This window comes from Amblyomma americanum, chromosome 1, assembly GCF_052857255.1.
Source record: "Amblyomma americanum isolate KBUSLIRL-KWMA chromosome 1, ASM5285725v1, whole genome shotgun sequence".
NCBI lineage: Eukaryota > Metazoa > Arthropoda > Arachnida > Ixodida > Ixodidae > Amblyomma > Amblyomma americanum.
This window is the reverse complement of record NC_135497.1, coordinates 185,654,622-185,681,426: the sequence shown is the minus strand read 5'-3', so window position 1 is coordinate 185,681,426 and position 26,805 is coordinate 185,654,622. Positions and strand designations below refer to the sequence as shown.

At 48.6% G+C, this 26,805-nt stretch overlaps 1 protein-coding gene across 1 annotated transcript in view; it reads right to left on the bottom strand.

The window, feature by feature from the left end:
- LOC144114347 (uncharacterized) overlaps positions 1-26,805 on the bottom strand; it is a 333,452-nt gene that overhangs the window by 168,533 nt on the left and 138,114 nt on the right. The window contains exon 3 of the mRNA XM_077648004.1: positions 15,102-15,312. Coding sequence (XP_077504130.1) covers positions 15,102-15,312 — 211 coding nt within the window. The remainder of the gene's footprint in view (positions 1-15,101; positions 15,313-26,805) is intronic.

Here is a 26,805-nt window from a genome sequence, read left to right as displayed (position 1 = left end):
GAGGAGCACGCTAAGAGGCTGGAGATGGTTCGGCGGGAGACAGCGCGTTGAGAGCAGGATCTAACGAGCTCAGACGCCCTTGACTCGCTTCAAAAACTTGGTTGGCTCAGACCGGGGGGAAAAAGAAAGAAATGCGCTTCGCCAAGAATAATTTCGCGAGAATCGGGAGCCCTGTGAGAGCACAATCTGGCCGGAGCTCCAGCGGGGCACGTCGCGCGGCGCCGAGGCGGGGTGCGCCCCGTCCGGCCGCCGGACCCCACTCCGGCTGATGAGACCGGCCCAGGTCGGCCGCGGCAGACACGTCCGCGCGCGGCCTAATTTACGACCCGCGTCGCGTGCGCACGCCACAGGGCTGCCTAATGGCCGCCGGCAAGTCGCGTTAAAAAATCGCCGCGCAAACAAATGGTTGGCCCCGTGGGCCGGTCAAGGCTCGCACCCCGCAGCGTAGCCCTAAAAGCTTCCTAGAACTATGTCGTCAGCAGCGCCTCTACCACCACGAATATGCTGGCGCGTATTTGCCTGCGTGCGCGCTCTTGCTTCGCGTTTTGGACAGAGAAAAGAGGCTTGAAAGACATCCGCTTTCTTGCTATACAGCTAAGTCTCTGCAGCTGCACAGACCACGGTGATCATACCTCGCAGGTGGGAAACAAATACGCACGCCGAAGGCTTTGATCGCGCATTGCTACGCATACTGATTGCTCGGTCATCCTTTACTGCGGACCATTTGAAACGGTCATCACCCCGCGGGAAGCACTGTTGTGGTGTGGGTGTGGATGGGAATCGGTGTTCAAAGCTCACTCGTTTCGTTGTGAAAGTAGTGCTCTGCTTATTCTGTATATTGAGTTTCAAGTCCCGAAGCTGCATGTGGGCTACAAGACACACCGTAGTTAAGGAATTCTTACTGATTTTTATTACCTTGGGGTTCTTTAACGGGCTTGGTTTGGTTTATGGGAGTTTAACGTCCCAAAGCGACTCAGGCTACGAGGGACGCCGCAGTGGAGGGTTTCGGATAATTTCGACCACTTGGGGTTCTTTAACGTGCACTAACATCGCGCAGTACACGGGCCTCTAGAATTTTGCCTCCATCGAAATTCGACCGCCGCGGCCGGGCTCAAACCCGCGTCTTTCGGGTCAGCAGTCGAGCGCCATAATAACTGAGCCACCGCGGCGGTTCTTTAACGGGCGCTGGCACCTCGTGGCACACGGACTTTTTGCATTTCGCCTCCATCGAATGACGACCATGGCCTCCGGGCCGGAACTCCAAGGACACTGAGCCACCGTGGCTAGGTATGCTGTACTGGTTTCACAGAACACCTTCAACTATTGTTGGTACTAGGTCGTAAAGCAATTGAACGTTGGTGCGGCGGCCGAGAACAGTAGCAACATCAGAGAAGGCTTTGTTTGCAGACACGTGATTTATGTATTGAGGCCGGGGTAAACAAAACGGTGCGACATTCTGCATCCAGATACAACCGACTGATCGCTTAGCGCACAGGCAAACATTGGTACTGGTAATAAGCCAAAGCGTGCTATCTATTACACCATTGACATCTCTAGGCTGAAGGCAGAAGAAATGTTTTTCGTGAAGTGATGGCGGCCAGGCAGCGGACTGCTGCGAGGGTAATTAACACCCAGGAAGGACATGTTGATCTTCAAAGATTGCTTAGAAAAAAAAATTGAGCTCAAAAGTATTTGCTTTTTCTATTCACGAACTCATAACGCGTAAGCGAAAAAAACAGCGAAAAAAAGACGCAGGACCAGGATAAGATACACGCAGGCTGTTGCCGGAATTTTGCATGGGTTACAATAGAATCTCGCTACCATGGAATTTCGCATGGTCTGAATTTTCGCATGTGATGAATGCAGCATGGGCTTAATCACTACCATGAAATTTCGCATGGCCTGAACGAAGTTTCTCAGAAATTTGGTGTGAATTTGGTGTTTTCGGCCCCCCGCAAGCTTCCCGGTCTTTGAGTCCGCATCTTCGACTCTCAGCTAGAACCTGCCTGCAAAACAAATCACCAAACGAAGTTTACAAAGTGTGCTTTGGGGGTAGTATATTCTATCCCTACCGCTTGTGGAAAAAGTTACATAGGACAGACGGGGCAGTGTTTGAATGAGCACCCAAGGGGACACGGCAGAACGCTGCGTTCTGGTACAGGGAGCAACCTGGCCATACATGTGAAAGAGTGCCCAAACTGCTCAGCTTTGCTTCACATCACTACCACTATCGGCCGCGGAAAGTCCAGGCACGAGCGCGAACTGTTAGAGGCGTTTTTAATAAAAAAAAAAACGAAAGCGTTTGCATAAGTGACCCGTCAGTTATTATCAACGACAGAGTGTGGCATTTTTTATCTGGGTTGTGATGACGTCCGGAATTTGATAAATGTGGCATGTATGTGCGTTTGCGCAAGCAAGTGGCTTTAAATACGTGGTAGAACCAATAATAAGTCACATGTAAGCAACCGGCGGCTGTCTGTGTGTCTTCTGCTGGTCCTGCGTCTTTTTTCGCTGCTTTTTATCTTGAATATGTACCAACTCGCCCAGCTGTAAGCATAAAATTTATTGCAGTAAACAAGCAGCCCACTCCAAGTCGTCTCATATACGGGGGTAGCTACACTCGAGTGTTGAGTAGCCTCCGCCGTCGGCCACATTTCTTTGGTGGGCAGCGCGCTCGACTTCCCCGTTGCCGGCGCTGGTGACGTGTGTAGCTTAAGTAGCTACAGGTGTCTTAAGTGCCGCCGCGTTCAGCCGCTTCTCTTTTTATTATTGGACAGCGCCTTAAACGTCTCTTTCTGCATCCCTTTCGCTGTTTGAAGCACCACACGCCCGGCCTCCGCCAGCCTTCCAAACACTAGCGCCGCAGAAATGCAAGACGCACGTAATCTGTGCGATATCAGTGCGCGTTGAAGAACGCCAAGTGATCGAAATTTCAAAAGAGCCCTCCGCAGTGACCCACCGCGGTGGCTCAGTTGTTGGTGTGTTCAGCTGCCAACTCAGGCATGTAGCCAGGAATTTTTTTCGGGAGGGGCCTAAGGTAATTTTTTCTAGCTGGAGGGGGGTGTCACTGGCAGCTGACTGAGAACTGCAAAGAGAACAGGGGGGGGGGGGGGGGGGGAAGTCTCCTCAAGCACCCCCCCCCCTCCCCTGGATAAGTGCATGTGCTGACTTCAGAGACGCGGGTTCAATCCCGGTCACTGCGGATACGTTTCGGTGGTGGCGAAAGTCAAAGACGCTCGTTTGCTGCGCAATAAGAACCCCAGGCGGTCGAAATTAAATCACTGGTTGAAATTATTCGTGATCCGTCCACTACGTCATCGCATTCTCTCTTCCTTTTTCCCCCTCCTCCTTTCATTCATTTCCTCAAGCGGCGGTTGAGATGTCCACAGAGATGTAAGACAGTAACTGAGCGCTTCCCTTCCTATAAACGAATTTTAATCTCTCCTAACGGCTCAACTGAGGTCCCCACCGAGAAGTGGGACTTACGCACGGCGCGTTTCTTTTTCTGAAAGACAATTTTTCGCCGCGCAGAACCAACGGATTACGGACGATGAAGACGCCGATATTGAACGCAAGGCGCGAGAAGGCACACGCGAGAAGTTAGCTGTTAATCACGCAGCGCAACAGCTTGCGCCAATGGCCGAGTGGTCTAAGGGGTCGGCAATCGAAGGTGCTCTTTGCGATGGTGGTGGTTTAAATCTCGCTCGGGGCTGGAGAGTTTTTCTACTCAATGCCATTCGGGCGGAAATTTTCGGTTTTCATGAAAGTTCGACCTCATGTTCGGCGTCAATTTCGGACTACGTTCGCCTTAGGTTACCGACAATGGGAGCTAGAAGCATTTCATGCTTAATAAGCTTGATGATCTGAGAGGCTTTTACGTCCTAGCAGATATGGCCAGTTTCGAGCTTCGCCTCATCGAAACGTTGTTGCCACGGCTAGGTATCTGAATCCTAACCGCGAGGCTATAACCCCACCATCGTGTTCGAGAAATTTCTTGATAGATGCAGCTCTTCACGTCTGTGAGTGAGCGTGTGTGCGAGACGTAGGTGTACTCGAGGCGCGTACTTTCTGCGCTGTGCGCCTGATCTGTATTTGTACCGAATGGCGTTGATGAAAAAGTGCTGTTCTGTGCGCAGAACATTTTCGAAGTGGAGAGAGTAAGGGCTTTAGGGTATGTAATGGCTACCTTGCGCAGTACGCTTGTATAGCTGGACAGGTTGTTGCTCTTTAATTACGTAGTTAAGATAGATTGCTGATAGACATGTTGAGGACGTGTCAAAGAGGGCTATTTTTAATTTTTTTTTTGCAAAGGTAGCCGTGCAGAAAAGTTTTTCACAGGTTAAATCGTCGCCTGGCTTCATCGAAAATTCCAGCGTTTACCGGCTGGCCAAAGCGTACTTTATCCAGGTTAGCCAGGATCGGCAATCTCAAAAAGATTCCACGAGTAGTCGTGCCAATTCAGTTACGACCATTTAGGCAGGATCGCCGGGGTCCAATTGAACTTCGATGTGGGCGCTGTCTTGGTAAAGCAGGCTTTCAGTCTAAGCGAGTTTTCGTCCTTTCGGGGGTGCCGACGACCGTTAGTACACAAAAGCGACGTTTGGTCAGCGAAGAGACTAACTGTGGGACGAGGCAGCCCTGTGCAGATTTCAAGGACTGAATGTTTAACCTTCGGTAGCAAACACACAAACGGATGAACGAGCGATATCATTGTTAGTTCCGATCTCTAGCTCTGCTCCGCTGTAAGTCACCAACAGTGATGACACGTTTGCTGCTCAACAATCTCCGGTCTTTTGTAATGGAAGTCCGCGAGAGTATATATGCAACAAGTGAAATCAATAATTAGATGAGATTCTTTATTAACAAGCGCGCTGTCGCTATCCGTGCGCGAAAGAGTACTGCTTAAAGAAAGGCTTAATGGTATCGAAGCCATCAGCAGCTGAGAATGCGGCGACATGCATACGACGCTTTTCGGAACGTATACGGGGGCGAATTGCTAAGTCCACATAAATGATATACGCAATACCATTTCGTTGCACATGGTTTTATACTGTCAGGCAGCGAATCGATGTTTCGAAGTGGCAAACAGCCTGTCGTCGAATGACACAGCTCACTCGACGCCGCCCGAGGCAGTATCGCCGTGCTTGGCGGAAAGGCGAGACCATACACTCGCGGCCGCGGCCAGGAATGAAGACCGCACCGACAGGGCGCTCGACGGTGTTGACAACACCGATTGAGAGGCACTGTGCGTCAATACACACATGGCTCGATCACATTTTCTGCGCGAGGAACGCCGTTATAAGCGTTTCGAGGCTTATCAACGCCCGTTGCGGAAGCGTTGACAATAAATACCCATACGTTGCCCGAATAATAGCAGTACATTAGATAAATCTCGACTGGTCTACAGTTACCTCTTACAAGCTTCGCAGCTTCATATATAACCCACATATCCAGGAGGCTGAAAGCACAGTTCTATTCCCGCCGCGGGCATGCAAGTTTTTTTCTTTTCTGAGCAGCTGTTCGCTTTGGACGAACGGTTGCACTCTATGGGATGATTTGTTGCAGGTTTAACGGTTAATCCCCTCTACATTTAGGACCAAATTTTAGAACGCTCCTTACCTCAGTGAGGATGCCTTAAGAGCCGCTCGGTTTCCTTCGATCACTTTTTAAGTACACTTTACTGAGGAGCGCTAAATAAAGCTTCCCTTAGAGCGCAATTTTCCTGAGGTAGGCACACAGCTACCTTCAAGCTCTCTTACCGCTCTCCTTAACCAGCACGCAAGCTTCACAGCACAACTCGTTCTGCGCTTTCGCAGCAGCACATCTGCGGAAACTGCGGCGACGTCGGCGTTCTAAATACAGAAAGAACATTCGTTGCTGCTGCTGCTGCTTCTGCTGCAGTATAGTGTATTGCAGTGCCACTGCATGTAAACGATGGGACGTTGCCAGACCAACTACGTTTTACGGCCAGATCATCTCGATAAATTAAATGATACGCAAATGATCGGTGTGCGCAAAACATCAGACAATCCACGTACACGATCATTTATAGTATTATCATGCAGCAACTAGACCCAACGGAAGTGTTATTGAAATAATACGCGCAAAATGCAAAATAAGCCCCTACAGGCATGCGTACCTCAAAACAAATACAATCTATTAGGCGCATATTCTCGACGCTAGATGCGTACAAGCAGCTCCTAGTCGCTGTGAGAGCCTCCTGTCCTAAGGAGCGGCTAGGTCGCATTAGAAAACTAGATGGCCTCATCAACGCTTCCTTGAATCAAGGGAGCATAGAGGGCTCCTCATTTGAGGTAAGGAAACCGTGTAGGCTTAGGAACATTTTGGAATTTGGCTGTTATGCTCGAAAATGAGTAATGGTTGTTGCTGGTCAGCGCGTCCCCGAAAGGACCAAACCTACTCCCCCTCTTCGTCCGAGAGGACGAAAAATTGCTTACAATGTTCGGTTCTACCGACCAATGGCCGAGAGTTATATATCGTAACTTTGGGCATATGAGGTGACGTTATCGAGGCACAAATCGTGGGGATGCTGTACAACCATCATTGTCCCAAGAAAAAGCGGAAAGCCTCAAAGTTCATTTTGTTTCTACTTTTTGTTGGCTTTTCCAGACACGCCCACAGCGCTCTAGAAATGCCACGATCACGCGCGGCATTTTCTACGACGTTCCGGACTGTTGTCGGTGTTGAAGGCGCCTTGTCTGGAAAGCTCTTTGCCGTCTTTAAACTGGGTGCGACCGAGGGGAACGGCCATTCTGTTTCGATGCCCGTCGCATACACTTCCTTCCCGCCGCTATCGCCGGTCTGTTTGCTTCTTTTGGGCGCAAGTACCGCGAAACAAAGTGTGTTCTTAGTAAGTGTTCTGCCGCATTCCTACCAGCCCGGTTGTCGTCAGCACCACGTGACAATATTACTTCGAAGAGTTCAAGCAGCAACGAGCCGACTTGCAGAGACTTGTCAGTCAGGTCTCACATAGAATATTATTTTCTTTTCCCCATGCAAACTCTAATCTTTATTATGGTGAACAGTCTCAGCACTCGTATGCTTTAGCTTCGCTTGATAATTAGTGTTCCAGAAGACGAAACCGACGCGACAGCAGCAGCACGTGTCCGACAAGAGTCACGAAAGGGCGCTGCACCGGGTCATGGCTCGCAGCAAAGAACACCAAGCAGAGAGGGAGTGGTACGTTGAGCCCGTGTGGCATCAACGCTGCTAGCCAACAAATTCGTGGTCGCCAGCGAATGGCACGCAGCGAGGAATTCCACGAGGACGCCCGAGAGTTGGGCTCTTTCGCCTTCCTTCCTTTGGCCCGGTGAAGCCACCCGCGCACCGCGCGCGATGACGACGACAGCGCCGAACAGCGGACGCAGTCGATCTTCGACGCGGGGCGAGGCACGATCGAACACGTCCTGTACCACCCTGGGAGGGGGCGCGTCGGAAGGGTCCGACCGATGTCGCGTGCGCGGAACATCGAGCGGACATATATTCCCGCCGGTACGCACCCATCACGGCTGCGAACTCAGGTTCCTCGAGGCACAAATAGGAACGAGGAGAGTTCTGACCCGACGAAGGCGCAAGTCGATTATCGCCAGCAACGAGGTTTCAGCGAGCAGACTTTTCAGTGGTGATAACGCATGTAAAATTCTAGCTCGAGGATGTTGCCGCCCGTAACGGTGCCAACACACAAGGACTCCGGCACCGGTGTGGCACTGGCTCAAGGACGACATGTCGCTCCGTTATGCTGCGCAGTGAAGATCCTCGACCTCGGCGACCCACCATCGGTGAAGTTTAAAGTAAATGATAATACCTTCCGATGTGACCCTCACCGCAGTAGGAGTACATTATGGCCTTGCTGTGAAGCAGAAGTATAAGAAAAAAAACTTTAATCATCTGCAGCTTCCTCAAAAATATGAAATACACCGAGGTAGTGACGGCGACAACCTAGAAAGCAGTAACTTCCGCAACACTCATATCTCTCCCCAGGTTCAGTGGGCGTGGGCTCATGATAATCACGACAATGACTACGAGGCGAAAATAGCTGACGTGTGAACGTTGCAAACACACGGAGCATGAGGCGTTTAGCAAATGATTTAAGCGTGGAATAAGTGTATCGTGCTTTACGCCGCTGTGGCCCACGCCTAAGGCTGCTTTTAGCATCATAACAGCCATTTCTATGTCCGTCAAGCAAATTTTGCAGGCATCTCAGAAGGCTGCTCTGACGGTAGTTGGCTGCGTGAGAGAGCGTAGTATGCTGCATTTTGTGATTTACATTGCCAATATTGTACGCCTTTAGTGTACCAAAAAATTGCGCGCACGCGAGTCCATTAAAAAAAAGCAGGCAGAAAAATTATGTAAATCTATGAAATACGATAGGTCAAGCATAGGAAAGTTTGCAATCGCTGCATACGGTCTGCCCCTATCTGTACTCTCCAAAGCGCAAAAAACTTTGGAAAATAAGACCCCACGAAGGGAAAGGAACATGCAGCGCCTTTGACTAAAGATGCATCAGGGTATCTTTTAGGAGTAACTTTTTAATGCGACAGAGTTAATTTAAGGTTCCCGTTCGGCAGAAAATCCGGCACTCTCGTCGCCAGCGCGGAGAGCGAAAAATTCCTGGAGAAGCAACCTGGGTGGACCACTTAGATCACGTGACTTTGTGGCGCCATCCCAACCTGCCCACAGGATTGTGAGCAAACCGAGTTCCCACCGTGGCAGGTGGCAGTTCAATTAATGATCGGCCGCGAGAGGATGCTCAGGATGAGCAACCTGGGTCGCACAATTTCCACTATTAGCAGCACCTGCCATTGCATCGCAGAGCTCTGGCGCATCGCTTGACCGCTGCACTAGGAGCGATATGAGGGCTCCCAGTGATCTATTAATGTGAAGTAGAGAATGGTCAATTAAGCATATATGGGCATTAACCCATTTACGCTATTGCGTCATACCTGTAAGGGGGAGCTTAAATGTCCCCTCATTTTTTTCTTTCTTTCTTGACATTGTTTTTCTCGCGCCCTCGTGGCATCCTGTTAGCCAGCGCTAAATGTCAGCCTATTTGTAGTCAAATAACTATGAAGAAACGAACAGTGCCCTTCTCCGGCGCCTCGTTCCAATAGTTAAATGATACTTCGCTTGCTTTTCATCTTCGATTACCCGCCCCTCTCCGACGGTGTTTCATCTTTGCCGCGAAGGCGTTTCTAGTACATTGCCCTACTAGCGAAAAGCAAAGAGTACGCAGAAAGGCAGAGAGAAAGAATGATTGTAATACAAAGATGAACCATTCAGAGAGGGGAAGAAGGCCTTCCTTGAGAGCTTTGAACGGAATGATCGGAGCCTTAATTATCTAGCTTTCTATGCCCAATGGCATCGATCCCCTCTTCGGAATGTGCGCGCTTCGCGATCGTTCTTTTGCACCACGGCCCGATTCGAGCGATCCGCCCGCTTCTTTAAATAGGAGGCGGATACTTTCAAACAGCGCCTTGAACGAGATGCCGGACAAAAGGGCAGTATGACGACTGGTGGACGGGCGACAAATTGCAATCAAAATTAATTTGATTTAGAAAGCAGCCCACCACTCGTCCGGCTACGGAGCAACCTTTCTGCGCCCTGACGCCGTATTCGGCGACTCGTTTCGCAAATAGATTCCGCGCCTAGCTTGTCTGTTGCTGAGCATCTTTTGCCTTATTATTATTCTTTTTTTCCCTGTTCTTTTCGAATGTGTGGGAGTAAGGGAAACGGCGAGCGGAAAGAACGTGAACGAGTGGTGAAATATTCAGGGGCCCCTTGTCTTTGCTGCCGCCATTCATAATGCAGGCTTTAATTTCCCCCGCGTCGCCTCCCGCGAGCCGCGGCCCACCGGGGGCTACTGCGCTCGGTCGCCCGTGCGCGCGACCGCGGCCCGGGTAGCCGCCACTCGCCTACTGATAAAGCCAGACGCCCCCCGAGCGAGTGCACGCCCACCGATGAAAGGAAAACACGGCACTGGGAAACAACGCACTGCTAGCCTCCCACGCCCGTTGTTCATTCATTTTTTTTTTACTCGGAATAAGCTGGACTCCGTGAAAGTTTCAGCGAGAGAGAGTCTCACTTCTGGGATAGCCATCCGCGCAACGCCAGCTTAGTTGGGCCCAGCAGACCCGAGCTAACTCGGGCGATGCGTTTTTTTTTTTTTCATTGGATGCGCTGAAAGTAGGATAGAAAAGTGAAGTCGACGCGCTCCCATTTTTATGTTCAGTCCAGTACAAGTGCATATCTCTGACGCGGCAGAACTTGCAAATAGACACGATGCAGGTGAGTGTTTTGTGCTAAGACCATGATAAGCACCTTTTTAACTTTATCTGCTTGATCAGAAATGTAGGCTTCATTCTGTCTATTCATTTTGATTTCGTACTGTTCTAACTGTGTATGGAAACAACAAACTTGGGCAGTAGCTTCGTTTGCTCGACTAACAAGTCATAAAGCGGCGCTTCGAATAATAACACCCAGCAGTTCATATAATGAGAGTGAAACGTTACGCCATGTGTTTCAGGGAAACCCGCCAATAATTTTTAAAAACAGGTTTTTCTGATAAAGAGAGGCTTTTCGCGACACAGAAATACCAGTGTTGGCGGACACCAGAAAAGAGGCGAACCATGTTAATTAGTAAACTGAATAACTAATAGTTATATTTTTAATTATTACCGATTGGAACCTGATAGCGATTAGAGGTTTGTAGACAGCCGTTAGTAATAGCTATACCAGGTTTTAGAATTTCGAAAACGCGACTACTCTTGTCGCTATGGCTGAACAAATTTGGGCTGTTTCTCGCGCCTGTCGAAAGCCTCGCGGCTACACAGAGCGCATAGCGACGCCCATCAAATTGCGTCACGCCGTGACGCGCACACCATGTGTCAATCTTTGCTCCGCCTGCTCTGAGGCGCTTCCCGCTCCTCGCCCATACACAGCTCCTGCACGGGCGGCACAGAGAGCCCGTACGTGGCGCGACTTGATGGACTTTGCTGTGAGCTCTTTGTGGGCGTGTATCTTGGAATGTCTTGAGAAATGGCCAATATTTGTTTAACCACAGCGGCGAAGGTAATCGCGTTTTCGAAGCTCTTAAAACTGATACGACTACTAATGACGAGCGGCTAAAAATGTGTAATGGCAATCAGGCGCCTATCTGTAATAGTTAAAAAGTTAGACATTGGAAGTCATTAAATCGATCCAGCAGTTAACATGACTCGCCTGTTTTTTTCACGTCCGATTATACTTGTATTGCTATGTCGCAAAAATAGTCTTCTTGTAAAAAAATATTTTTAAAAATTGGTGTCCGGATTTTCTGACACTCCTGCCATCAAAATCAATTTACACACTAGACATCTAAGACTTGGCTGCACATAATATAGCTTATCTAATGTATCAACAGACGCGAGTTGAATGCATCGACGATGTCTATCCGTCTTCCATTCAAAGCTGGGGAGCCATCTTTGCGTCATCGCTTCCTACAGCAAAAAAGAAAAAAAAGATACTAATTGTGGTCGCCATAAACTGGAATTTGCAGACCTTATGTTTGGGATTACCTTATGTAATAAAGAATCTGAAAAAAATACTATACTATGCTTTATTTCTTCCTGAAACGCATTACACAGTGATTCTTACACAAAACCCAGCGCTTCATTTTCATTTCATCACTGTCACGTTCTCTCCATTGCCGCTATTGCTTATGTTGTTTAGTTTAAATAACCTGTAGACCCTTAAATAATATGTTCGGGTCCCGGAAGTTGAGTAACTTAATAATCTGTGAACACTTGTTTATGACATTAAATAGAAATGCAGTTAAAAAAAGAAATTAATGCGGATTCAGCGCCTCCAAAGAAACATCCTTGTTTTTTTTTCTAGAAAATTTTATATGGACAATTAACGGGCTCCTTACAAGGTCCAGGAAACTCAACTGCGCACAACTGAAAGACAAATTTCAGAATTTGCCTGGAGTCGCAGATTTCACAGTATTATGAATTTTACGAAATCGAAAACCAATGAAATGTGCCAACCAGGTAACATTTGTTGGGAAACGGGTCTGTTATTTATTATTCAATACCTGTGGAAACTGGCGCTGCTTTCATTTAGTACGTTGTATGTTGCAAAGACACTTCGTGTCTCCTAACTGCCTTCGCTCCTGGGAGCCAGCAGTGCTCCCCAGGATATCAGTCACATCTATGTCCCATCTGTCGCCTGGCTGTACTTCACCATGGTATCTTTAGGAGCAGCCATAGTCATTACACTGACTGTAATTAGCTTCACGACGCTCTACTTGTGAAGAAGTTTTTTTTTTTTTTGCGCCCACTTCCACGCCGCAGCATCGAAGCTTACATAGCAGCCGACGCTGACACTTAGCTAGACCTCGTGAAACTCTCGAACCTTTTGTCAAAAACTGCGAGTGGACTTTTCGTTTTGCTGTCGGAAAATGAGGCACAAACCTTCTATCACTTCTATAAAATTTTTAATAGTTGCTGGCCTTATATTTGGCTTGCATGATTGGGCCATTACGACTGAATAGCTCATACATTGGCCAGACATGCACCACTCTTATGCGAGCTAGTTTTTATGAACACCGGCGCAGAACTTTCTTCAAGTCTGCAAAGTTTGGTGGAGGTTTGTGCTGTTTGAAATTTGTTGCATTTAACGTCGTCGTGCACTTGAATCTATCTACGGTGCTACTTTCCCCGTATTTCTCCGCCTAATCTAGTGCAAATTTTTCACAAAGGTTTGGTTAGGTAACCACGACGCGAGGCAACTTTTCTCTGCCGTTTGTGTCTTGGTGTCGCATTCACAAACAATTACTCTGCTGTGATAGGCATGGCTGATAACCCTGGATGTGACACCTGTGGCCGCGATGAGACCATATCTCATATTCTTTGTGAATGGCCAGCGTACAGTTCTGAAAGACATTCTCTGCGCCGTGCGCTGGAACACATCGATTAACGCCCGCTAACGGAGGTCAAGGCTCTTCGACACTGGCCGCGACGATCATCGGCGGTGATGGCCTGCCAAGCCCTCCTGCGGTTCTTAAAGAGTGTTGGGCCTGCACGACAGGCTGTGACTTTGTCGAAGCCTTTCCGCCTTCTGCTTTTTTTTTTATGACTTCCCTTTTTCCCTCACCTTTATGTCCCCTCATCCCTTTCCACCAGTGCAGGGCGGCAAGCTGGTTTCATTACCGGTTAACCTCCCCGCCTTTCCTCCTCCTCTTCCCCCCCCCCCCACCCCCAAAGTCTTGTTCAGCGGTCATTTCCGTTCTATGAAATCGAGATGATAAATAGAATGCATTTCCGTTACGTGATCACAGTTCTTTAAAAAAATTAAGAGATTCGTAAGTTTGGATTTGGTTCGTTTATTCAGTTGAGTTGCGAAAAATCACTCGTCCCAGTATGCGCAGCCGTGTATGGGGCTAATGTGCGCTGTGACAAGGACAGAGCAAGATGAGCTATGTCTTCCGGCTTTCGCTGTCTTTATGTCAGCAGGCATTGCGTTAGCACTATGCAGGGTCTTTGAACATGTCCGGAACATTGCCACCTATGAGAGATCTAATTTCTTGACTGACCGCCAATGCCACCAGGAGGTCTGAAAGGGAGCAGGAGGGATCTGCGCAAAGGCAGCAAAACAAAACACACTAGCCGAGCTTACAGAAGCTCACCGGACGGCATAACTTGAACGTCTCTCCTCCACCCCTACCGGCCGCAGCATCATTAAGAACCACGGTCTTAACCCAACCAACACTCTCCGGCCTACATACCCCACCTCCGGGGCCACCCAGAAGCTTCTAACAGTACATCCACTCCCAAAAAACATGCACCCAGTCCACCACCAAGCTCGACGCGCAGCAAGAGCCCAGGCACTACACAAACGTTATAACCAACACACGGAGGCTGTCTACGTGGATGCCGTGGCATACACCACTCAGCCGGCCTTTGCCATTTCCGCAATCGGCCACAGTCTTTCACCTCTAGCAGCTGCATCGGTCCTAAGCACACCTCGCTAGAAGCCGAAGAAGCTGCAATTGCCCTTGCGATCTCCTCCACCACTGCCACACTCGTATTTAGTGACTCAAAACGGCGATCAAAAACTTTGCAAACGGCGGACGCATGCCGTCACCCATAAAATTCTCAACTCCTCTCAGCCCCCCACTAGGTCCATTCAACTCATATGGGTCCCCGCGCATGCGGGCCATCCAGGCAAAGAAGCCGCACATGACACCGCTCGAGCGTACGTCAACCGAGCAGGGCAAGCCGCCGAGCCAGGGAGCGCCCGTGACCGAATGGTCATATACCATGAAATTTCACTCCACTACAGAGAGAAACGACTCCACTATCTTCCGCCTCACAAATCACTCACTAAATTAGAGCAGGTGACGTGGCGCCAGCTACAATCTCGCACATTTTTCTCCCCCGCCCTTTTAGCACTAATGCACCCAGGACTGTTCTCTCCAGAGTGTACCCTATGCGGAGCCCCAAGAGTTGATTTCCATCACATACTATACATATGCTCTGCGTTTCAGCCGCCATCAGAGTGGCAACTCACTGACCTCGAGCGACGGGAGGCCGCGGTGTCCAGCTCCGACCCAGCTGTCCAAAAGCAGCTGGTGGGCTGGGCTTTGGAAGTCGCCGGGCGTCACCGACTGCCGGCCACTTCACGCGACCAAGAGCCAACCCAAGAATAATTTAGATATGGCTCAATATTTATTAAAGTTTACTGCCACCACCAAGCGAGCCCACTGAGCTATCACGTTTTCTGCGTGGGCGGCGGATATCCTCATTACCACGCAATAATTTAAGGCTAAATACCTGCCTGTAGATTCTTGCAACGCAACTTTCTTGTGGCGACCCTTCTAGAACCCTTATACTGCGGCGCCTCTCATAACCCACGTGCAACCTCGGGACACCCCGCACCAAAACCATTACCAATTCCTCAAGTCCTTAACTCGCATTTATCAACCACTGAAGCTAATTATGACATGAATAGGCTCGGGACAGAACTTCATCGTGCTGCGTGCAAAGAAACATTGAAGTTCGGACCTCGTAAGAGACGCTATTATATAGAAATGCGGAACTTACGTCAGTAGAGATGACCCATTGCGGCCGTCCCTGGTGCCGCTCATGGGCCTCCACTGCAGCAGCGGCTGGTCACGCACCGGATAGAGCACTGCGAAGCTTCCGTTGAGGCCGCAGCGATAGGTGTTCTTGGGGAGTGCCACAAGTTCCCCGGGTGGCTGGGCGGCCACCAGCACCGAGTGGGCCTCCAGCTGCGCCCCGGGTCGGAGAATTACTGCGGGGGCAAAGACACCAAACAGTCAGCGACTCGCACGCCTCCAAGTGAGACGAACCGAACGCTTTCAAGGTAGCGATTGCACAATGCATTCAGCAAAAACAAAAAAAAAAACCTTGAACAGGAAAGCACGTTGTTAGTTTAATCACTATAGGCAGCTGTTGTTTCCTAGACGGCGACGACTTTTGCCTAACTACTACAATATCAAAATTGCTTTTTCTTTGTAACGAATCGAAGGCTTAGGCCTTCCTTGTATACCATATGTCGCGGTAATCGAACCCCGTCTTTTCGCACTTTGGTCACGGGGAACAAAAATACAGACTTTGAATTAGATGTCTGTGAACAAGTTTTCTGCATCAAAAAACATTGCATACTCTGGCGAAGCAATAGAATGTGACTGGATAGAGTGAGGCTCCCGTGCACTCCTAGGCATGTGGTGTAGTGGGACAAAAAATATTGTGGGACGATAAAAAGAGCGAAAAAGAAAATGTCCCTGCCCGTGCACCGCATGCGACTCTTCTTAACGTCCCGCATTTACTCAAATCGCTTACTTGTAAAACTTTCTACTCAGATTTCCAGGCCTTAACGCCCACACGTCGTGTAAAAAACAAACTAAAAAAATTCGGGAGAGGTGCGTGTGCGTGTGTGTGTGCGCGCGCGCATAAGATACACACGTTACGACATGTCGCTAGTCTTCAAGCCGGGAGGCTTCAAACTTGAGTGACGTCCATCAGAATTAATCGCGGTAGTTGCTGCCAATGTGCTGCCGCCATGTGGGCTCTCAGACCATTTGAAATTGCAAAAACCGAATGATGGATGAGGCGACCGGCATGCGGCGCTATGCAAAAGTTGCAACACCGCTGCACACAGTCACTCCTGCGCCATGTTTGTTCTTCAGGAACTGTCCGCAATGATTCTTGTGAAATTTCAAACAAACAACAGTGGCAACAACCCCACAGAGCAGGGGCATTTCTGCATTAACACAATGCTATAGTTGTACCGGTGTCATACATAATTAATGTAAAAGCTGAAGTTGTGCACCGACCTTTTTCTCAGCACCATTATTTTTTTTCTGGTTTGGCACCAAGGAGAACAGTATGTTTCACTTTAATATGTGTAGTGACCGTTAACTGGAAAACTGAAGCAATCATTCTTATCATATCGAAAATAATCGCGCTCGTCCTGTGAAGCACGAAATTTGATATAAACGAGCAAAAAGCAGAAGGAGTGTGAATTGAACATTTTATAGAAAAAAAACAGGGAGGAGGGAATGTGAGTCATGGAATATTTATCGATGCGGTCGCTACCCTTCCCCTCCTCCTCCTCCCTCCGGCTTTTAAATTCGAAGTATATCATCGCTTGAACTCAAAATGAATGACTGTATAGGTGGATGAGTAAGTGAGATGAATTTAGAAGCTTGAATTGGTGCACTGATACATTTAGACTTGGTGAGGCAACGACTGCGAGTTGCCCTAGCGAACTAGAGCTCAAGTTGCAGGAAAGGAGTCCCTCACAAGATGAGTCTGTGACATATTGCAATGCGACCAGAAAAAAAAAGAACGGACGAAATGTGTCCGAAGAAACAATAAACAAGTAATTCGCTGCAATTTCTAACAGGATGTCGGAAGATTCTACAAGACGCAGCTTGCGCAACGACCCCGTGGAGGCGCACTAAACGCCAAGGCTTGTAGCGAACAACGAAAGATCAGCTAATTTGACGGTCACCACACACGTCGAGAAAGCTGATGTCTAAACCTGTACTTGAGCGCAGTGAGGCGCTGATGGTAGAAGAACGAAACAGTGGGGCAAAAATGTAAATGCACACACACAGAAAGTGCCGCTCGGCGGGTTCCCAAACTGGCGTGTTATCAGCGACACAGGGTCAGGTTCACATTGGGGGAGGCTCTCACTGGCCGTGCCCTGGCCACCGCCCATCGGGCGACCCTGGAGACCACGCGGGACGAAACAACCAAGAGAGCAGCGCTTCTGCGCGACCGCGATTGCTGTTCGCTGCTGCGGGCACTCCCAGGTCACGTACGACTCCACCAGACGACGAGCAGGCGGAGGGGGCCGCTTAGAGCGCCGAAACCTCCCCCCCCCCCCCCAAGCTATCAAGGGCAGCCCGATCGCCACCGCTCATGGATGCCCGTGGAGTCCGCTGCCAACCCAGCTGACGTGGGTGCCCGGAACACGCGTTGGGTCCCCGGAGACGGCGATCGTGATGCGCGCGATGCCAGCTGGCCTTCTCTGCTGTCGCTGAGGGCATTAGTGTACAACAGCTCGCAGGGCGACCGCCCTTCCTGCACGCGGAGCCCAGGGAGCACTCACTTACGGCAATACGTGCGCCGTCGTTTGCTGCGTGTCTCGTACACAACCGCGCGGCCTTGCCCTGTAGCATTTCGAGTGCTGCCAGTAGCGACAAAGAACTGCGAAAATAAAAAAGAGAATGAAGAAGCGAGAACGAAAAACAGGGATGAGTGTGGCGTAATTTGGCCACGAGCGAGCAGACTTAACAAGTAAGGCCAAACAGCGATGACCCCGGAGAGCGCCGCAGGAACTTAAAATGAGAATCCTTGCAGGCGCAGTGCGAACCACGAAGATAAAGCGCAACTCGTGAACGCACGTGCGCTCTCTAGGAAAATGAGACGTAAAAGATGAGCTACTGCGCCGCTGTGGTCGTAATCATTTTCGGAGGAACTGGCTTTCGATAACGAGGCACGCTGATTGCTTCACTGTGAGATAGCACGGGACGACCGCGCCCTTACTGTGAGAAAGTGCCACCTGTACACCTCGCAATCGATTTACCGCGCAGTCTAGAATACCGACGATTGTTGTTGCAAATGGGACGCACAACTGGAAGCGCTAATGAGAATGCACAAAACAAATTTTCGTTGACAGCGTTCGGTTCCTGGCCCGATTGGTACTTTGTAATCATCAGCAATTACCCTCTGTCGCAAGTGATGGACAACCTCGTCATTATTCATGCCCCTTCGGCCGAAATGTGTCCATTTACGCGTCGCCGTTCACGTAGTTGAATGAGTACCCCCCCCCCCCCCCCCCCCAGGAAACATCAATGCTCCGAAGTTAAAAGTTGCAGTTGTGGTCGGGGAAACTTTCTGTGACTCTGCAGTAGTAGCTATGAGCGTGAGCCGTATTGCTTCCAGAAGTTGATGCTGTCAGGAGCTACCAGCCAGCAAAGCAGGTCTCGAATTTCGCGGAGCTAATAATTCCGGTCTATAAGCTAGTCTCTGTGCAGTCTGTAGGGTAAAGTACATGTACACTTGACAATTTTTTTTATATTTCAATTTTGCAATTAATTGTCGGCTTTACCATTGTTAGCCGAATATTTAGGCGACTTTCTACACTCCGCCCCCCCCCCCCGCATTTTTCTTAATTTTCTTTTCCTTTTCATCTCAGCTCACCGTCCCTGTGAAGAGCAGTGATCGCTACCCTCCACGCCTACATCTCCAGTGCAGTACATCTCCTCCTCCATTATGCTTGTCTGGTGAAAAAAAAATATATATAAACAGGCCTATGCTCATGATAGTTTCTGTCATTTTCAGGCGGCAGCATGAAAGGTAAAGTGAGAGAACTGCGTAGCCGACAGAAATTGGGAATGAACAAAACGAGGCGTGGCGCATAGCAAATGATAGAAAGAAGGGCAAGAAGGACGTTAAGCAGAACATTGTGTGGTTAGTTTTCCTGCACAAGGTGAATGAGTCAAAGGCATAATGTTGATAAAAAAGATAAAGAAATGAAAAAATGATGAGTATCGCACGTGCGCATGGGACACGAGAAGGGGGAACTTGTTTTATACTTGCAGTCACTAACATGAACTTAATGGCATGGTGCTGACCTTTAGAGCGCCGCAAACACAGAAACACAATCAGGCGCAAAATAAAAGCGTGGCATGGGCTTGGGTGCGTCTACTGCGTGCCGGGTGGCAGCGACTGGTCAATCGAACAAATGCGCCCGAGGTTTACGCTTCTGCTGGAAAAAAAAAACAAGCAGAGGTGCAGGGGGATGTTTATACGCGAGCGCGATAACTCTGTCAAATGGGCATCAAGAGGGCAATGCCAGCACGATGAGCGTACTTCAACGCATTTTTTCCCTGATGTAAATCAGTAAAAAAGCAGCGCACGTGAAAGCAAGGCGGACGCTTAGCTTGGTGTGGCTATGTCTAGAGGCCACAAAGCGCATATTAGATTTTTTTCACGAAAAAAAGTAAACGGCAAAAGCGAACTTACTGCCTGTCGAAACTGAACTAAAAATGGCTTTTCAAGGTGTTTCACACATTTGTTACGCAAATGTTTAGGCGCACGGGACGGGGTACTGCTCAGTTTTGTACTGCTAGATGATAGTGCGCGCAATCGTCCCATCTTGCGAAAGACCACAGCCTAGAACTTTTGTAAGGTGCCTCAGGCGTTCTTTTTTGTCATTTTTTTTCTTGGAGAGGAAAGGGGGGGGGGTGATGGGGCATATTAGGCAGCAGTTTTACCACATTTGCTTTTTTTGCTATAAGACTTATAGATACAAGAAATGTCAAAAAAAAGTGAATACTAAGAATGCCAGCTACAAGGGAGAAATGAGGCCAGTGCGCCATACTGAGATGTATCTCAACTGAATTTAGTCCAACCCCATAAAAAAAATGCAACAAATTTCAACGTCAGTGCGCAATTTATTTTTCTCCGTCAACTGACCATCCACTCATTTCCCAGCATAGTAATTGCCGCAGCAGGGCCGTGTGTCAATTACCTTTTGTTATGTTCCTTCATAGTGTCGCGCTACTATGATACACTGATCGAACGGGGCAGCCCGCTGGATCAGTATGGGCTTTACGTGTCTGAGGCACACATGCCGCGGCAAAAGAGCTGACCGTTCCTTGAAACAGCAATGCAACCGCCCTCCGAATTGCATGCACGCAAGCAATATTTATTAAGAATGATCAGGCTGCTATGCTAGACGCATAGGCATCAGAAGGTAACAATCTGCATAGCGGTAGCTTGACAGATGGGGAAGTTCGAGGGGAAAAGCAATGGCTCGCGTGATCTAGGAATTTGCATCACTAAGAGAAGAATGTATGGTCCGGATTTGCTCGTCACGGCAGAATGCAGTTCGATGAGCCTTGTTATCTTCTATTACCTCACAAACAGATTAAAGAGGCGCTAAAGGTAAACGCTAGCAAGAAGCTACGCTATATTCATAGATTGCCTTTCGTGAAGACTTCTTTCGCAGTTGACTGTGGCTGCTGATAAAATAGTAAATGAAGACCCCGGTTTACACAGCCATAAATGCGGGCGGTGCGATTCATTTTAGTGCGAAAACACTCATACACTCACCAGTACTGACCAAGAGTCTTGTCACCGTTCACACGATGACCGTTCACCGTATGTACGTACGATCTTGTGCCATTGCCTAGCAACCCGAGCTTACCCGAGTTACTCGGGCAAGCTCGGGAAGCAACTCGGGTAAGCTCGGGTCAGTTTGGGAGAAGCGTTGCGCCAGCTGCGCTAGGGGTTGCTCGGGAAGAGCAACATGGGTCGCACAACCCTTACGGGTGGCTGTGACAGGAGCAGCCACCTGCCAGTGCAGTGGCGCATCTCTTAACAGCTGCGTCACAGCGCTGGTGTATCATCACTAAAGATATCGTGTCATACCCTTAAGGCGGAGCTTATGGTTTATGGGAGTTTAACGTCCCAAAGCGACTCAGGCTATGAGAGACGCCGTAGTGAAGGGCTCCGGAAATTTCGACCACCTGGGGTTCTTTAGCGTGCACTGACATCGCACAGCACACGGGCCTCTGGAATTTCGCCTCCATCAAAATTCAACCACCGCGGCCGGAACCGAACCCGCGTCCTTCGGGTCAGCAGCTGAGCGCCTTAACCACCTCGGCGGCTAAGGCGGAGCTTAAACCCCATCTAATTGAAGAATGAACACCTGCTTTCGCACGTCTACTCAGTTTAACTACGTTAAACCCCTCCGTATTTTTTATGAAGTGTATCTCTCTCAGCGCTTAGGCGAATCATCGAAAAGAGACGCAAATGACACCGCTTGGCCCATTGTTGCAATACTCGCGAGAAGAGGGCGCCACTATACTTTTTTCTATGAAGCCGTTTACCAATTTTCATGTTAATGGCGGCGTTACCCTTCGCAATTTGCGCAGACGGCTCTGAGGAGATGGTGATGAGAAACTGTATTGGCCTCAGGGATTCGTGGCAATGTTCTGGTCGCTGCCCTCAGTCCAGGGCGCAGTTGGTGTCTCCGATTGCTCTCGCCCGTTTGATCAGCCAAAGCTGTTCCTTCGGGTCCGAGCTGGTCAGGCCGGCTTGCCTCCTAGTTGACGTGGGTTGGGTTGCGTATGTGTGGTTGTGCGCCTGGGAGCTGTGGGCACTCCTAATAGCAGTGACATGCTGTTGGTTTGAGACTTTTACATCCCAGGCGTGCGTCCGGATGTAGGGCGGTGTATGAAAGGTATCTGCGGCGTAAATAGGGGAGTGTATGGGTTTGGAGGCGTCGTCAACTGGTCGCATCTGTTCGGGTGAGGGATGTGTGTGTGTGGGGGGGGGATATAAGTCTCGGATAGCTAAGGCTTAATTGGAACCTCACTCAGGCCGACTGGACTGCCGGCAAATCAAACGACGTTGCATGTTCCTCTAGCTCCGGATCACTTGCTTTGCGACTTTTCTGTTTTTTTAGTACTCTCTGCACGTGAAAACAGTAATCCATTCTTTGCCGGTAACTGAACTTGACGAAGAGCAGTTGCCGGAATTGTCAAGGGGCGTCCCTGTAATCTGCTTGAGATTATTTTGGTCAGTGTCTAGTTTATATCTAGTACATCATGCTCAACACCTTCCGCGGCGAAGACGGAATGATTGTTTTAAAACAGGATCCTAAACAACTCCACATCTTCTTTTAGTGTTAACTCATTTATCTGCTTCTTCCTGACAACTTGTCCAGGTTTATTTTTCAAATCGAGACGAATTTCTCCTAGTTTAAACTTCGGACCACGTATCTCCCTGTAAAGTGTGCTTTTCCGTTGCATGACATTCAATGCAAACAAGCATTTCTTCTCTCTGTAGGCCGCAGTACTAAGCATCGTGCTCGAGAGCACACTTCGCGACAAATGCGCACTTCTAAACAAACCATATTAGTGCGAAAGCGGTTTTACACTCGCTCACACCGACCAAGAATGTTGTCATCTTTGGATGTTGTGTCGTTACCTAGCAAAAGAAACGCCGCGTTGAGTGAAGAAAGAACTAAAATCAATATGCATGACTGGGATTTGAGCACGCTGCGGCACAAGCAGATCAGCTTCGCAGGCCACTGCGCAGAGAGCAGTAGGTGTGACGTCATATCGATACCTGGGGGTTCATTTTGCCAGTAATCTATCTTGAAAAACGCATATTGATCACATAACCTCTAAGGCAAGTCGCATACTGGGATGCATGAATAGGAGAAGGCGTCGGGATAGTTGGTGTTAAATATATAGATTAAATATAGGGTGACGATTGCACCCAAAGTGAACGTAAGTATGTGTGAGTTGTGATCAAATATTTTATAAAAAAGACAGAGGCAATATATTTATCTGCGGGTGGAGAACAGTGGGAATTGTAGGGATGCTTTCATGTTAGTAACACTGGCACTCCTTTGACAGTTATTTAGGATGAATCGGGCTGAGCGATTTTATATTGCTTAAAGGGTCTGTGTGAGGGTGACATTCCCGTATCCCAAATTGATGATGCGTAATCAAGCTGTGGGAGAATGTAAGTTTTTGTACATTAATATTTTTATCGATGATGACGCCAGTGAAACATTGCGGCGAACGTAGCCCTGTTGTTTTCAGCAGCACGTAGTAGCACGAGGACATGTCACAAAAAAAAAACAGAACTTTGTCAAACCACTGTCAAACCGCCCGCAGAAGGCTTTCTTTCGTCTGTCACTGAAAATATGTTAATCTTGCCAAGCAGACAGTGACCGGCGCCTAATTTGAAATGCACCAGCGAAACAAAAACATAGCCGTTGTTCCTTTCCTAAACCAAGTTTCCATAATCTGAAGAAAACTGAAAAAAAAAAAGCCGATGGGTTGACGTGGTTCTTTCAGCCCCTCAACGCCTATCTATAGATTTTGTCATACGGTTGTGGGGCTTTGGCCCTCCATGGCTCGACGCGCCAAGCCCGTGTCATTCTGCGTTTTTCGGATGCGGACGGGTGCATCGGGGGGCAGCACCACCGCGCATGTCCGGCAATTTCTTCGCCGCCATCGAGGTGAGCTTGCGTGCCATCTGGCCAGCGGCTAGACAAAGGCCGAGCGAGCAGCGCACGGGGAAGTTCAGCGCGGCAGCACTGCCCGCGCACTACGTGGTTACGGCGGCGCCTACCAGCCTCCGGCGAGACGTTCACGGTTCGTGTTCGGCGGGAGCAGCGCCCTTCCTGGCTCCTCCACCGCGGGCCACCGGCAGCGTGACGGCTGTACCTGGCGCGAGTGGCTGCGACGCCATGTCAGATATGTAGCGTGGAGGCTCGACTGTGGTCGCGTATAGTTTGTTTGAGCGTCTTGTTTCTACCGAGCGTGGCTTATAGAATCGTCCCTCCGTAGCGGAGCTCGGACGCTTCTGAGTTGTTAAGCTAGTGTAAACGCTGCCCCTTTGCTTGGACCTAGGTGCGAGTGAACTTGTTTTCCTCTTTATTTTTGTGCCGTTTCGTTAGCGCGCAATAAACGGTGCTGTCTGCTGCTCGCGGTGTTTCACCCGTCGGTCGATACCCTGGCTCGCGAGCACGCTGAAGGGGGAGGTTCCCTCAAGGTAAATGGCCAGACGAAAAGAAACACCGGTTGTATCATGCGGCACAGGAATCCCTTAGTCGCATGCGCAGAAGGCGTAGTCTTCTCTACTCCACTATCTAGCAGCTAGGAGGGCATAGGCCAGACAGGCCGACGTACCAATGAAAGGCAAAAGGAGCGTCGCTATATATATCAGGTTCATCTTTCAGAAACTTGGAAGCTCAATGTACGAAATTTGACAGTAAAGAACAATGCTTTCTTGTATTCGGAGAAACACCAGTTCTGATAAAATTCGACATTAAGCTGACACGCGAAATAGTGGAAGCCGCCAAGATTGCAAAGGTCTAAGACGAACTTTGTCAGCACGCATTCCCGTCTGGTTTTATGTAGTTTTAACTTTCGTTTCATTGCCTCGTTTTGCACGCCCCTATTTTCCTTTCGATTTTAGCCTTTTTAGACTTCACATACCTTGTCATCTGTCCTTCGTCATTCTGTTTTAGTCGTATTCCCGTGTTAATTGTTGGCTGTCACTTTTGTATGTTTAGGGAATGCTCACGTGCATAGTTTTTTCGGGGTTCAATCATCCGCAACAGTTGTGCGTACCTTCATGTCACGCTAGTTTTTTTATTGAAAATTTCATGTGGTCACCGCCTTTACATTTTGTTCTTCCAAATGTTGCTCCTGTTGATTCTCTTTAATAAAAAAAGAGCGGAAGTAAAAAAAAATTGTTCAAATATTCTAGCCGTGTTACGGCCGGCGTGGTGGCTCAGTGGTTATGGCGCTCGGCTGCTGGCCCGAAAGACGCGGGCTCGATCCTGGCCGCGGTGGTGGAATTTATATGGAGATGAAATTCTGAAGGCCCGTGTACTGTGCGATGTCAGTGCAAGTTAAAGAACCCCAGATGGTCGAAATTTCCGGAGCCCTTGACTACGGCGCCCCTCATAGCCTGAGTCGGTTTGGGACGTTAAACCCCCATGAACCAAACCATCTTGTAACCCTGGTGGGCGTTTTGTTTCCACGGGTATATATGTAGTTATTTGAAAGTTCTCCGAATTAAAGTTGAAGATCAGCGCTTGTTTGTCTTCGTACCTTTCTGTGATCTGCCCTCGTGCTGCTACGTGCTGCTGAAAACAACTGGGTTACGTTCGCCGCTATTTTTCACTGGCGTCATCATCGATAAAAATATTAATGTACAAAACTTACATTCTCCCACAGCTTGATTACGCATCATCAGTTTGGGATACGGGAATGTCACCCTCACACAGACCCTTTAAGTAATATAAAATCGCTCAGCCCGATTCATCCTAAACAACTGTCAAAGGAGTTCCAGTGTTACTAAGATGAAAGCGTCCCTACAATTCCCACTGTTCTCCACCCGCAGATAAATATATTGCCTGTGTCTTTTTTATAAAATATTTGATCACAACTCACACATACTTACGTTCACTTTGGGTGCAATCGTCACCATATATTTAATCTCACCTTAACCACCGCCTAAACATTACGCATTGCAACACATTCAATCATTCAAATTCATTCGTGCCCCAGACCGGCAAAGATTGGAATAACTTACCTGCATCACTTACTCGCATAACTAGCACTGATATGTTCACGGTTTTATTTTATAAGTTAGCATCACTTACTGGCATAACTAGCACTTATATGTTCAAAGTTTTATTTCATAAGTTATTGTAACGACTGGCGTCTTATGTGTAATTAATGTGTTCATTGTGCATTGTATTTTGTGTACTTCTATTTCTACTTGCGCTACCATGTAACACTTCGGGTAAATTTATTGTTTGTATGCATTATTTTTCAGGTTGGCTCTACACCTTTGCTTTAAACGTTTTCGTTATTTGTGTTCTGTATTTTGTATCACTAGTTCAATTTTTTGTAATATATGCTTTTTTCTGCATCGTCTGTTTTTTTGCCCCTCTTCTCTATGATGTAGTATGTTCCCTGAGGGCAAAATAAATAAATAAAAATTAATGGAGTACACTGCGCTGAGTACATCGCTTAAAAGTCTAAATTCTATCTCTTTGAAGACTATCTATTCGGCGCGAAAAACACAGTATTTTTTTTTTCGAAATTGCTAATTATGAGATTTCACGCATAACACGATTTTATCACATTTTTACAGGCCATGCTACCGCTGTGCTCTGTCGACATCACGCAGCTGACTGGTTGCACTTTCGTCTAATGGAACTTACTGACATCTTAATGTCGAATAACATCATTACGCGACGACTTATTTAAGTGAAAATGAAGCACTTGTTTGATCACAGGCGCCTGGCTTCCGTAACGCTTGCACTGCATGGTGTTTCGCCCCGCACGACAGCAACTTAGAGAAGTTACTGCAGTAGAAAGGTTGTAACGATGCCTTCGAAATCAAGAACGGTCAACGCGCTGCGCCTTGCAACTATACCGCAATTAGTGTACTCTTGTTGGTAGCCCTGGGGCCGTATCTATAAGCTGTCCATTTTACATTGTCCACTTGGCGTCCATTCGGCCCTCCGTCAGCGGTCCCTCAGATTTAACCGCGGCTTTCACGCGTCTGTTGCAAGCGACTCAGCCATCGTGTGGTTGGCGACCAGACTTTACCATTGGCTGCATGTTGCAGCCAATGACAGCCAGTGGACAAGTCCGGTCGCCTGCTGTTGAGAGAGTGCATCGATGCACCTCACCATTGGCTGTATATTGCATCCAATTTCAGC